This window comes from Charadrius vociferus, unplaced genomic scaffold, assembly GCF_000708025.1.
Source record: "Charadrius vociferus isolate BGI_N301 unplaced genomic scaffold, ASM70802v2 scaffold19, whole genome shotgun sequence".
NCBI classification, from domain to species: domain Eukaryota; kingdom Metazoa; phylum Chordata; class Aves; order Charadriiformes; family Charadriidae; genus Charadrius; species Charadrius vociferus.
This window is the reverse complement of record NW_009650173.1, coordinates 4,179,992-4,192,562: the sequence shown is the minus strand read 5'-3', so window position 1 is coordinate 4,192,562 and position 12,571 is coordinate 4,179,992. Positions and strand designations below refer to the sequence as shown.

General features: G+C 40.5%; 1 protein-coding gene across 1 annotated transcript in view; it reads right to left on the bottom strand.

The window, feature by feature from the left end:
- Positions 1-686: 686 nt before the first annotated feature.
- Positions 687-12,571, bottom strand: part of MPPED2 (metallophosphoesterase domain containing 2) — a 103,113-nt gene continuing 91,228 nt past the window's right edge. The window contains exons 4-6 of the mRNA XM_009892678.1: positions 6,780-6,895; positions 3,957-4,070; positions 687-805 (exon numbers count right to left, since the gene is read on the bottom strand). Coding sequence (XP_009890980.1) covers positions 687-805; positions 3,957-4,070; positions 6,780-6,895 — 349 coding nt within the window. The remainder of the gene's footprint in view (positions 806-3,956; positions 4,071-6,779; positions 6,896-12,571) is intronic.

The following is a 12,571-nucleotide window of genomic DNA, read 5'->3' as shown; positions in this document are numbered from 1 at the left end:
AGACAAACAACTGAGAAGTCTATTTTCCCCTTGCTGCATTCTACTGTTAACAGAAACAAGTTTCAGTCCATGCACACATATCAAGAGGTAAATGGACCCCAAAATACTGTTTGTGCTACTAAAAAAAAAAAAAAAAAATAGTAAAAAAAAAAAATCGATATAAGTGGAGATGAAAAGCTAACATTTAGACCTAGGGAAAAAGAAGACACTTAAAAAACCCCGACAATAACATAAGTTGTGCAAATTTGGGTGTTTTTAAATGCTGCCTATTTTTTAGCTTATAATATAATATTAAAATAAGGTCTCTCACTTATTAAAAGAAAGCTTGGCTGTCCTTTTGAGAACACTATAACAATTTACAATGGCAAATTTATTGAAAAACAAAATTCATTTTACAAATTCACAATGCTTTATCAATTTAAAATGAATGCTGCATTTCCAAAAAGCACAACCTCTAACTTTTCTTCTTGTTTCTTTTGTACCAGCAATTTACAAAAAAAAAAAAAACAAACCCAAAACAAAACAAAAACCCCCAAACCCCACCCCAAAACAAAAACCCCGTGGTTCCCGCAAATTCTCACACCCCGCCCCCCAATTTTGAAATAAACATGTAACAGAATGTAATTTTTATAATTAGAAAATGGCAGTTTATAGACCTTCCCCAGTTCCAAATGTGCAGTAGTGCTTCATGATCCTTGAGGGGTTGGAAGGTCAAATATAATTGGAGGGTTGGTGGGTTGAAAGCTGACTGTACACGTTGAAGCATTGATGTACGTCGTGTAACCGTCTGTCATAATGCCATAACCTGTAGGGAGAATGTGTCACACTTACTGTAATATAAACAAACGATACTGCCCGTGGGCAGCTGCACTGAAAGCTTGTTGTGGGATCAATGCTTTGGAATAAAATTGAATTAATCCTTTCAAAACGGTAGAAGCCCTCGAAAGCTGCCAACAAGGCTTGATTGAAAAAATACAATGTGCTGTATTTGAAATAAGACCTGATGCTTTTGTTTTATGTACAAACTTCCCCACCATGGAAAATCCTCTGTTGCAATTGGATACAGCAGAAACAGAGACAGAATCACAAATGTACTTTTTCTAATTACTTAATTAGCGAGCTGTAGTTTGCATGTCTGTGATGTCTGCCCTAAGAAAAAGACCAATGGGGAGCAAAAGATTTAGAAGTAACTTTGGTTACTCTGTGGGCAACGAACCCAACCCGGTAAGCTTTCCCCATGCTAGCCATTATCAACCAGTTCCTCATCACAGGACTGCCAAGCTGGTGTTCACGCTGCCTTGGGAAACCTCAGAAACTCATTAGCAGGTTAAAAATATACAACATACATCTATATTTACCTTATATGTATATATACAAACATATGTACGTATATATATATATTTACCAGTGAAAATCATGACTAAGGAAAGGAATCTCCTGCTATAAACACAACAGAGCACTGGAGGTCAATGGATGACTCCTGGTTTAAGCAAAAAACTGAGGTGAAAGTGAAACAGATGACTGCTTTTCATTATGAAGGAATTTTGATAACTTGTTCCCAGATAAAAAAGCAAGAAGTGAATATTAATCATAGGTTTTTCAACATGCCAAGGACCTGACTCCTCAGTAGCACTATGGCATCAGTTTCAGGATGCTGAAGACTGTTCTCAACCTTCTAAACATCTGGCCAGCAATGCTCTTGTTCAGAGTGTGCCTGAGGAACCAGCAGCAATGCTGTTTCTCTGCTGGCCTCGACCTTCTCTCCCACTGGCCGTATGGGAATAGGACATAACAGAGAGTTGTGCACTCTGGTAATTTTGGGCAAGTGGAGCAACCTATAGCGACCCATGAATTGAGTCACACTTGAGCCTTCATTCAGCAAGTGGGATGTGAGAAAACAAAGGGTGACAGAAGTACAGAGATACCGAGAAGGCAGAAGGTTTCCTCCTCTTACATTCTCTCAAGGATAGGGAGATAGGGGCTCCAGTTCCACCAGTGCAAAAGGTGAGAGAAAGCTCTGCCATTGTTTTCAGCTGACATCCACAGAGAGCTAACAAAGAAGCTAGAAAAAAAAAAATCTACGAAGAATGTGACACCAAATGCACCTTTTAAAAAAAAAAACCAAACATCAGAGTTTCATGGAGGAAGAGAACTTCCCATCTCTAACCCACAGGGAAAAAATGTTTTTCTTTTAAACCATTATGATACAGTACAGATCACCGCTGTCTGAAAGCTAAGATAAATACAGCTACCCACAGTGTCTATCAGAAAGAATAATCACTTCAGAATTGCTGCACTGTCTGCCGGCATTACTTTATTTATTTAGACTGGCAATTTTGATTTAGATCATCTCATGGTGGGAAAAACCTTGTTTGCAGTTGTTCTTGCTTATCAACCAGGAAAAAAAAAACCTGCATCACCAAAATGTGTGTAATATCTCCATTGATTTAATGTAATGTGGTGCGTGTTCACCGCAGTCGGAGTTGGATGAGAATTAACTGCACTGTAAGATAATGCTCTTAACAATTGGCTATTTCTTTCTGTACTGAAACAAGCTGTTCTTACATCTTCTGCATAGGTTGTAAACAGGATTTTAACTCTTTTGTTAGTAGTCCTCTAAGAATGTATTTGAACATTCACTTTTAATATGTGCTACCACCTTTCCTATGAGATTTCAACGTAAGATGCTGCATGTGGTACCTCAGTGCTTTCTCATAGTACTGATCTTGTACATTAAAATACTTTCCTCTCCCATTACTTAACACTATTACAACTAGAAGTTTCACCATCCAGTGCACCTACAAAGGCTGTAGACGATCTACATGTTTTAGCTGGAAGTCCTGCTGTATTTACTTATTCTTAATATGCAAGGATTAATATTTATACAAAATAGCCAATCTTTTTCTGGGTGCATTAAAAGACTGCTGTTCATGCCACTATACTTAAGGTCACATCAGTATTTCCATTATAAACTCTTTATTTACAGATACCAGGCATAAAACTCATTCTATGAAGTCACAAGGGCTTCAGAAAAACACACCACTACTTGAGAAAGCCGTCCTTTTTTTATTTTTCTTTTATGAAGTCCTCCAAACCTTTAAGCCTATGGAGAACCTAATTAGAGTCAATGCAGAAACCTCCAGGGGGGACAATATAAAGCATTTAATGTGTAATTTCGAGTTCTAGGGTCACAAAGTCTTACACTCTCTCTCAGGCAGAACTCCTAGTGTTTGTCTCTCAGCCACATGAAAGCTACAAAATTGTATTAAATATTTAAGTGTCTCCAAAATGGATTTAATCTCCTGGACTCTTCCACTGCCACAAACTGAGCTTATTGGTTTCGAAGCTTCACACTCTGCCTGATCTGGTACTGACAGTGGGGAAATATCTCCTCTAAAACATGAGACTGCTGGAAGGTAACACACACAGTACAAACTGTATTACAGGATGCTTTTAGAAACGTATGCAAAGTGAGTTCTGGCAGTCTCTCCTCCTGATGTCTGACTCAAGATGCCCTCCTTTCTGCTTCTCCTTATACGCTGAGGGCGGTGAGCTGAGACAGTAAGTTGCCTTCGCTTTTCCTTTTTTTTCTAGCACCTTTTTTGGCTCCGGTGCTTGGAATAATGGGGATCATTTTCATTTTGGCTTGCAAGTGTGGAGAATCTCATCTGTTTCTCTAGCCAACTTTGTCAAAATTTGAATTGCTTTCAAATAACCTGTATGGAACAACCTTTGCGCAGTGAGAGATGTAAGTGGCTAAATGTAGCGCGCGTTCCTGAAACAGTCTGTTTTAATTCTAGCATAAATTTACAAAGTGCTGCGCGCGCAATCACTTCCCTCAGTTCCCTCCCTACTTTAGTCCAATATGCCATTATCCATCCTTTGCAACACACCATTGAAACGTGCTGCTTTGAAATCAGCCGGAGATTGAAGAGGGGAGTAGCGCTGCTCCTTACCTTCATGAATCCCACCAAAGACATGGAGTTTGGGCCTTACTCGCCTCTGCACCGTGTTCAACAGTTCCACACAACCCACTCTCTGCAGCTCCTTTGGAACCCAGTCTCGAAAACCTGAAGGCAAAATGCAATCAATACTATTAATTTTCTCCATTCAGGTAAGGTTTCACGTAGTCTTTCAGGAAGTCATAATTCATGGAAGGTTTATTACATTATCTGTAGTCGTAACCTCTCCATTAAAGCACACAATGGCTTTTAAGAAATGTTTCACTGTCACTCTGTCTTCCTTAAGATTTCCTCCCTCCATCTGCATTAATATTTTTCTGGATGTGATTTGGTTTTTTAAACTATAGGCTTAAACTCATCTTCCACCTTGAAAACCTGGGACATGTATTTATTCCCGGCACTGCTGCAGATTCTTCTTCCCTTTCCCCTGGCTCTCACAGCACTCAGCTTCCCAAACCAGCTCGGTGGTTACTCCAGGACCAAAATACCTCTGAATGACCAGCTGCTCTACGACCTGACACCTCTGCCACCTCAAAGCTTTAAAACACAGTCTCCCACAACTTCCAGAGGTCTGCACGTCAGGTTACTTCTGAGTCCCTGGTCACCACCACCAAGCAATGTGGCACAATAGCTTCCAACGAGCTAGCCCTAATTGACTATGTTGCCACTCAGTCCTACGGATAATATGGAAAAATGCCCCAAAACTCGACATCAGTTACCAGAGGTCTTCTTCCTGGACTAGTGCTGATAAGGATTAGCGGGGCAGGATGAATGAGGAGGAGCAAAAGGGAAATCTGGAGCCACATCCAACTGCAGCACTGTTCTACTGACTTTACAGTAATTACACCCTGTGCCAAGTTTATCCCAGGTAGTAAAAACATGTTGTGACATGAACTTGACTGAATTTTGGAGAGAACAAAGAGTCCAGTTACAGCTCTACCTCCCTCAATATTTACGTAATTTAAAAAGCAGCATTTTGCCAATATTATCATGCAGACTGAGACCTAGACCCCCCTCCTTTTAGGCACAGCACTAGCACCTAATCTGTGCCTGTAGTTAAAATACTGTACCAACCTTTGGCAACTGAACTTCATCATCTCCATCAAAACCAAAATTTAAGTACGCTTATTCAATTAAAGCATTCATTAGTGTCTGCAGCATTACAGTATTTCTATATGAACCCAATTCAGAGCAGATGGATTAGCGACCCATTTAAAACAGCACCCGTGAAACACTGTAAACACGCTTGTGGGGGTTTTTTTTGCTTCTTTGGGAAAATAAACAGATTAAAAGAGTGCTATTCAAAGCGTTGGTTTTCAATATCCGGTGCTCTCCACTGTCAGAGGATGGTGTATCACTGCTTTATCAAAGCAGCACTCCGGTAGCTCTAGAATTAAAGAGAATTTGTGGATTGTCTTACAACATTCTCTAAGTAGTATTAAAAGAATGACGAGGTTGTAAAGGAGCAGGTACATTGCCAGTCAAAACCCTTCTGGAATTTTTTATTTTTTTTTTCCTTCCCTCAGCTCTGCTTAGATTGCTGACTCTTAACTTAATTGTGGTACAAAGCATAAGCAGGCACTAATTCCTGACTTCCTCCCCGAGATGCTCCGTGAGCGCACTGGGCCAGCCTGCCAGCACTTCAGCGCTGTTTTATAACGGCACCTTGCAATTCTGGGAAGTTTTCTTTATATTCACTGCCATCTCAAAAGTCAGTGACTCCACGCGATCATGTCATGATCTGATCCCTCAGATGTCAAGAGCTTACTAAAACACTGACAAAACCACAGTCTACTAACAAAAACGGTAATGAAGAAGAGACTGATACACTTTCTTATCCTGATAAGCCGAATTTATAAAAGACAAATGCTCAGTTGTTGTAAAACCAACTGAAATATCTAAAACATGGTCCTAGACTGCTTGCCACATGCATCTTAAAGAAAAGCAGTAAATAATGTGCGACGCTATCTTGTGGGGTAGAGGATAGGGGAAAAAATAGTGGGAATTTACAAATGGTTTTAGTATGGTTTTTAATGACTTTAGATATGCCAAAACTGAGTATTCCTGCCTCTGCTGAATGATCATCTTAGTGTCTTTTTCAGACCATCAGAACTTAGTTTAAAACTCAGAATTAAAATGGGGCTCACTGAGTTACTCACATTTACAAGGCAGGCAAAATTTAATTAAATTAAAAAATTCAACTAATTAATGAAAAACAAATTATTCATTCATATACTTGTACTCACCTGTCAGAAGTTTGAGTAAGGAATAACTACCTGAGAACATAAATTTTTTCCTTCACAAATTTTCTATAAGCCAATTAATATCTTTAAAAATACCGTTACATATTCTAAGTTTCCAAGGAAATTATGAAGGAGAATAAATATGTGGCTACATACTCCTCAGCTCTTGACTGCATACTCTAAAACCTTAAGGAAATGTATCGCTGTAATGTAAAAATGTTTTAAAAGTTTTAGTCAACCTCTGAAAAACTGCATGGGATTGAAAACTGTCAGATGAATACTGTTCTTAAATAAAATGCAAAGCTCTAATGGCTGTGGAATCAGGTATCTGATCTTCCTTACCTTGAGTTAAACAAAAAACCCTGTAATTTTTATTAGGAAACACCAGGAAGCTCAATACATCTGCTAAGCCTAATCATCACTTTACACTTCTTCCAAAAAGGCTTTTTAATTCACGGGGTTGAGTTTGGGTGCAATTACGGTATATAGTTTATAGCACTATTATTTTTGCTTATTTTGAAAGTAAAATTCTCAGGCAAAAAAAAAAATCACACACAGCTTTTGTTTCACTTACCAAGGGGAGGTCCATGTGTCATTAGTATATCAATTCCCTCAGGAATAAGGTTCCACTTGTCTAGCAAAGACTGACCTCTGGGTAGGTTAAAGCCCCATCCATTAAACCACGGTGTCCTTTGGGGGAAAATAAGATGAACTGCATCAGTATAAAATAAAAATCTTGCACCTTCTCCAATTTTTCGGAATTAAAATTATTTCCGTACTTCAGAGATTACTTGTAGACAGCCTTTTTGAAGGGGACGCTGCTAAAACAAACTGGTTCAAATACATACATACATACACACACTAATCCATACGGCTGAATTTAGATTGATATCCTGTGCTCTTTTTGTACAAGAGTATTCAGCCCTGGCGGCGTTTATCCACTAAAGAAAGGGAAAAAAATTAAAATATCAAGAGACTAAATCGAAAGCTTTTTTCCAAAGTTTGGGGATGTTCAAACATAAGAACGCCTTCTTTATGTTACCTGCCAAAACAAGCAAAATTCTCCTCAGTTTTTAGAGGCAAGAGACAATTTCTCACAGCAAAAGGCAGCTAGTGAGTAGCAGCTCAAGAGGAAGGCTGTACGATGCTGTGGTTATAAGCTCCGTCTGTACTATGGTATTTCACTAAACTGGAACTTGCTTTGTTTAGCACTTGTAATATCAGAACATTGCCACATAACTTGGCTTTGAACTCCTGAGCCTCCTTAGACGTCTTGGTCACACAACGTTTAGCCTCACGGTGACTTTTTTAATAGATCTTATAATTTAAAATTCATTCGGTATTTCTTAAGGAAAACGGAGATCCTCAGTCTCCACCCTCATAGCACAGCGTTGTTCTGAGACATTGGTTTATCCATCAACGCAGGCATGCGGTGATGAAAAGTGGACTTTCTAGAAGTACTTTTCCTATGTATAACAGCCAAACTGAAAGGTATGTTATAATAAAGCCTTTCCACATCAGGTAGGTGCACACAGCAACTGTTCTGAAGAGAGTATATTTACACCTGCTACTAACATTTTATACAGATGTTCGAATCGCAATAATTCTAAGAGTTTTCACCCATAGGTGTGTTTCCTAGAGCTCGGGCAACAGAATTTCACTGGGTTGCTTCATTTTCTAGGTCAGATACTCCTGGTCCTAGCCCTAGGCATCACTTGGGGCCACCTTTCTGAGAGCTCAAGCTACTCCTGCAGTCGTCTGAGTACTGCAGTTCTGATAATAAAAACTGGGAAAAAAACCCCAAACAAACCATCCATAAGGAAAAGCGTATCTGTTAAAAAGAGAGAGACCATTAAGAGTCCTACATAATTTCATTATACAATCTGCCTTCCGCACCCTCTAAATTATGCATATTTTCAGCCTCAAACACGCACTGAAGTGGAAATTTCCTGCTGAGATTACATCTCTAATTTTTATTTTTTTTAATTGAAGCATTTTGTTTGCCAGGTACAATAATTTGACCAATGAGGATTATATGTACGGTCTGAATTCCCGACAATCAGCAGTATGGGAGAACAGCAGGCGCTGCTAATATAGGAGCAGGAAGGTCACTGGTGTCTTAGTAACAAATAACAGACGCATCCCATGTAGTCCTACTGAACTAATACTTATACTACACACCCAGAGGAACTCGTTCAACCAAGCAGACTTCCTGGATGCTGGATGAACGCTAACAAGACAGAAAAAATTAGATGTTAGTTAAACGTTTTATGTAAGCCACAGGTTCCTAATGTGCATAGCAATGAAACTTCACCTCTCGCTGCTGCCTTACTCTGCACCCTCTGAAACATTTAAAGAGGTTCATATGTTGTAAAGTAAGGTCAGTGTTCCTCACAGGAGGTTCGTCTGCAGCTGAATTAAAACTGAAGCACGTGTCTTCGCTTTCTTTTGGTAAATCACAAGTGTTTCTGCTTTTCTATGATTGACCTTTCTGAAACACAGATCTAAATTTCCTTCCCTATAATGTTGCTAGGTTTTAACGTATCAAGATTATCATAACCTTCAGGGCTGCAGTTAAAAGTTAAAATACCGTTTGGCTAAACATTCAGCTGCTTAAAAAAACAAACACACAGCAGCATAGGTTGAACTTTTCACTGTCAATTAATGATTCTTTCCCCACTTGCATTTCTCCTGCAGATAATACTGTAGTTATTACACCATAGTTAAACCTGAAATGTGAAACCACATCTGTGATCTCTCTGGAGCTCTTTGGAGACTACAGCCACAGAAAAACCTGGATTTGTCGGCAGGTTTTTTATTTTATTTTCTTCTGAAGCACTGGGGGAGGAGGAGGAGGGGAACCTGAGCTCCAATATATTCTTCATTCACCAGCCCCTGTAATTAGCTGTGACTAACAGGCACCACATGGGAATCCACTTGTAAGAAAACTTTCGAGAAACCTGCCCTATTATGGAGCATGTGCACAAAAAAAAAAAAAAAAAAAAAAAAAAAAGAGAAAGTCAAGTACTTCTTTAATATACTAAATATTTTCACACACAATGAGTAAATCGGTGAGGAGAGCTGACATGACTGGAAGAATAACTGGGTTACAGATTTAGGTTTCAATCATTTAAGACAGGAACCTGCACTGCGCCCCGACTACGCAAACCCCGAGTCCCTGCATCCCTGAGGCAGCGTGGGCACCGCCGGGAAGCCAAGAGGAAAGAGGACGTGTTCAAAACACCACCAGTAAGAAAAAACGGCTTTATGGCACAGATTCAGGTTTAGATGAGATCACAAGGAAGGTCACCCGATGTTTGCACTACGCTGTGTTGCAGCGCAGACAAAATGGAGTTGATGTTCTGTGAATCCCGTGAGTGGACAGATGAATAGCTGTTTACCCCCAGCAAACTTCAAATGTGTGCGGGAAAGACAAAGCCCGCACTGTCGGTAGGCAGCATTCTATCAAGGGACATCGGATAGGGATATTTCACTCCTATTAGTGCCCTTTTTTGCATATGTGAGAGTTAAATAGAGTCACGCTCAACTTCAAAATAATTTAGAGGGAAACAATTGTGCACATAGTTACACGCCTTCTGCAACACCTTCTGGAGCTCATTACTTACTGGGAGAAACCACCTCATATCTAGGAAGAAGTTTCTGCGATGAACTTTGGCTGCACCCACCTGTGGTGAGTTGCAATCAGGTGCAAACAATTAGTAAAGGCTACTTAGTCATTAGTAACCGTATTTAAGATCTGACCGATTTTTGTTTCGTATGAAGTTCTACGTAAAAGATTTCAGTTAACTCCTAAATGCATTAATAGTATACTTCATTATTAAGTAGCTGGCAAGAAAAGAAAGCGATCAGCTGTTGAGTAATGCCACGAGGGAGGCGCAGACGTAAAAACCACAGGGATTAGTAATGAGAGATTACAAATGATTTTGTCATTTTACGTTTGACGGACCAGAACACATCCTCATACCCGATGCACGGCGTGATGCGGGTCCCGCTTGCCCGGCGTGTCAGCCCGCGTCCGGGAGAACCTAATTGAGCCTCTGCTCGCCACAACCACGCCGCACTTCACAGCATCCTTCACGTGCCATCAAGCCGTCACGATAACTCTTGATCCCCGGCTCACCTGACAGCTCAGCCCTCCCCTGGCTGCAAAGCTTCCTTATCATTTAGGGATAGCAGTTACGCTGGCACCAGATGTGACACCGGGAATATCCTCATCAAAGGCAGACACCTGGCCCATCGCTACTCTCTCCAGTTCTTCATTGCTACGCAGGAATCCCCACAGACCCCCCTCCACCTGGCACTTTGGAGGTTACATTTTCTGCAATTAAAAAGAATGCTTATGCAGTAGTGGGCTGCGTATTACCTTCACGCTTTGCGCTGCAAGAGACGCAGACATCACTTGACATAATACCAAGGAGGAGGGGATCTTAACGTTCGCGACAAGAGTCACCCTCCTTTGCAGGTGCTGGGAGAATTCCCTGACAAGGCACACAAATCCACCTGCTTTTCAGGCAGAGCGCCTTAAAAAGGCTCTTCAGCAGGTGATGGGATCTCCCTTTACCCAAGTTACTTTGTAAACCTTTACTATTATACTATTGCATTTAAAAAAAAAAAAAAAAAAAAGAAAAGCAGCAGTGATGGAGCGTTATTTTATGACACAAAATCACAACCGCTCCTTGGTGTGTACACCTCAGAAGCAACACCGTCACACGGGGAAAACAGGAGACACAAGGCCATGGCCAAGTTCATCCAGGAATTTCAACTCCTTCTGGAACTTTAACATTTTTAAAGGATGATATCTCCTACTACCTACTTTCATCTCTTCTCTGGTTCATGAATTTAAATTACCTGATCCTCAGAGTTCAACAACTCAAAAGGTACATGTACAATGAGACCTTCTAGATTCAGGTTTCCCTTTTACCTCTACCAGTAAATCCATTTATTTCAATAGTTACTTCTAAACAGGATTAGAAAAAATAAATTCTCTCATGGGTTTTTAATCTCAAGTATTGATTGATTTTTATGGCTACCCAGTCTTTTAGGAAAGTTTCCATTTTATCCTTAATCCAATGAGTAAAGTGCACAGGAGGCAAAAATCTCAGTCTGTGTCCTTCTGAAAGGTGCCTAAAAGGCATCATGAGCAAGAAGCACTTCTACACAACCGATAACCATAATGAAATGCTCTTTATTTTTGTCAGCATTCAAATCAAACGAGGCTCATGAGGGACAGAGCCAGTTCCATTCGCAGAACAAAAACGGTGGGACAGGACACCGATGTGCATTCCTGGACTTGTTCAGTTACAGGATTAGCCCACAAACATATCCCCAGTGGATCTATTACAGTCCTAGACGAAAGCTGCAGCACACAGAACAAAGTGCAGCAGGGGTAAGAAAAAAAAAAAAAAGAAAGGAGAAAAAAAAAAAGGTGACCTTTGTGCAGAAAAAAGAAAAGCCTTTCAATCCTCCTCCCTCCACCCCAAACGCTGCACACAAATGTTTGCCAGGGCAGAGCAGCACACACGTGCCCGACTCCATTCAGTCACTGGCCAGAGCGTGCCCCGTGGGAACGCACAGAAAGGGACCACAGCGTGGGGTGAGGAAGAAGGGGAAGGAGGAGAGCCTGTGTAATCATGGAAACACAAGGCTGAGCAGGGCAAGGGCACAATGTGTTAAGGAAGCACGTTTTACAAGAGAAGAGCTTCTATAAAAGCTCTGAAAGTTGCCTTCTGTGCTACAAAAACCTTTTTTTTTTTTTTTTTTTTTTAATTAATTCTGGTTAAGCTCCTTATTGTAGTAAATAGTCAAATGCTTTTTCGTGACATAACAACCACCAGGAAATCTTAAAGGGTAACTGATTTCCTAAATGTGCTCATTATATGCAATGCTGTGATACCAACAAAAGGCAGCCCGGTGGCTCGAGCTGCCTTTCATTCCCACTAGCATTTACCCGCTGTGCCTCAGTGTCCCATTTAGAAGGTGAGGACAATAATACACAACCAAAAGAAGCATCACAGGGTCTGGTTCCTTGGGATTTTGCTTACCCTGCATCTTTACACAGCTGAAGCTCTCATGAAAGTGGGTTACCAGTACTGTGATTATATTAGCCATGTTACTGTACGTATCTCCTTATTACTGACCCGCACAAAAGTCAGGAAGTCTCTGAAACATACTTCTATTTTTACAATGTTGAAAAAACCTGAAGCCTCACCAGATGCTGGTAATTTTTTTCAGGTTTTATCTCTCTCTTTCAACCTACTACAACCTCTAAACACTTGCTGGTTGTCTAAATGACAAAACATTTGAGAACTGCAGCCCCCACCCACCCACCGTGGTTGGAGGGAAAGA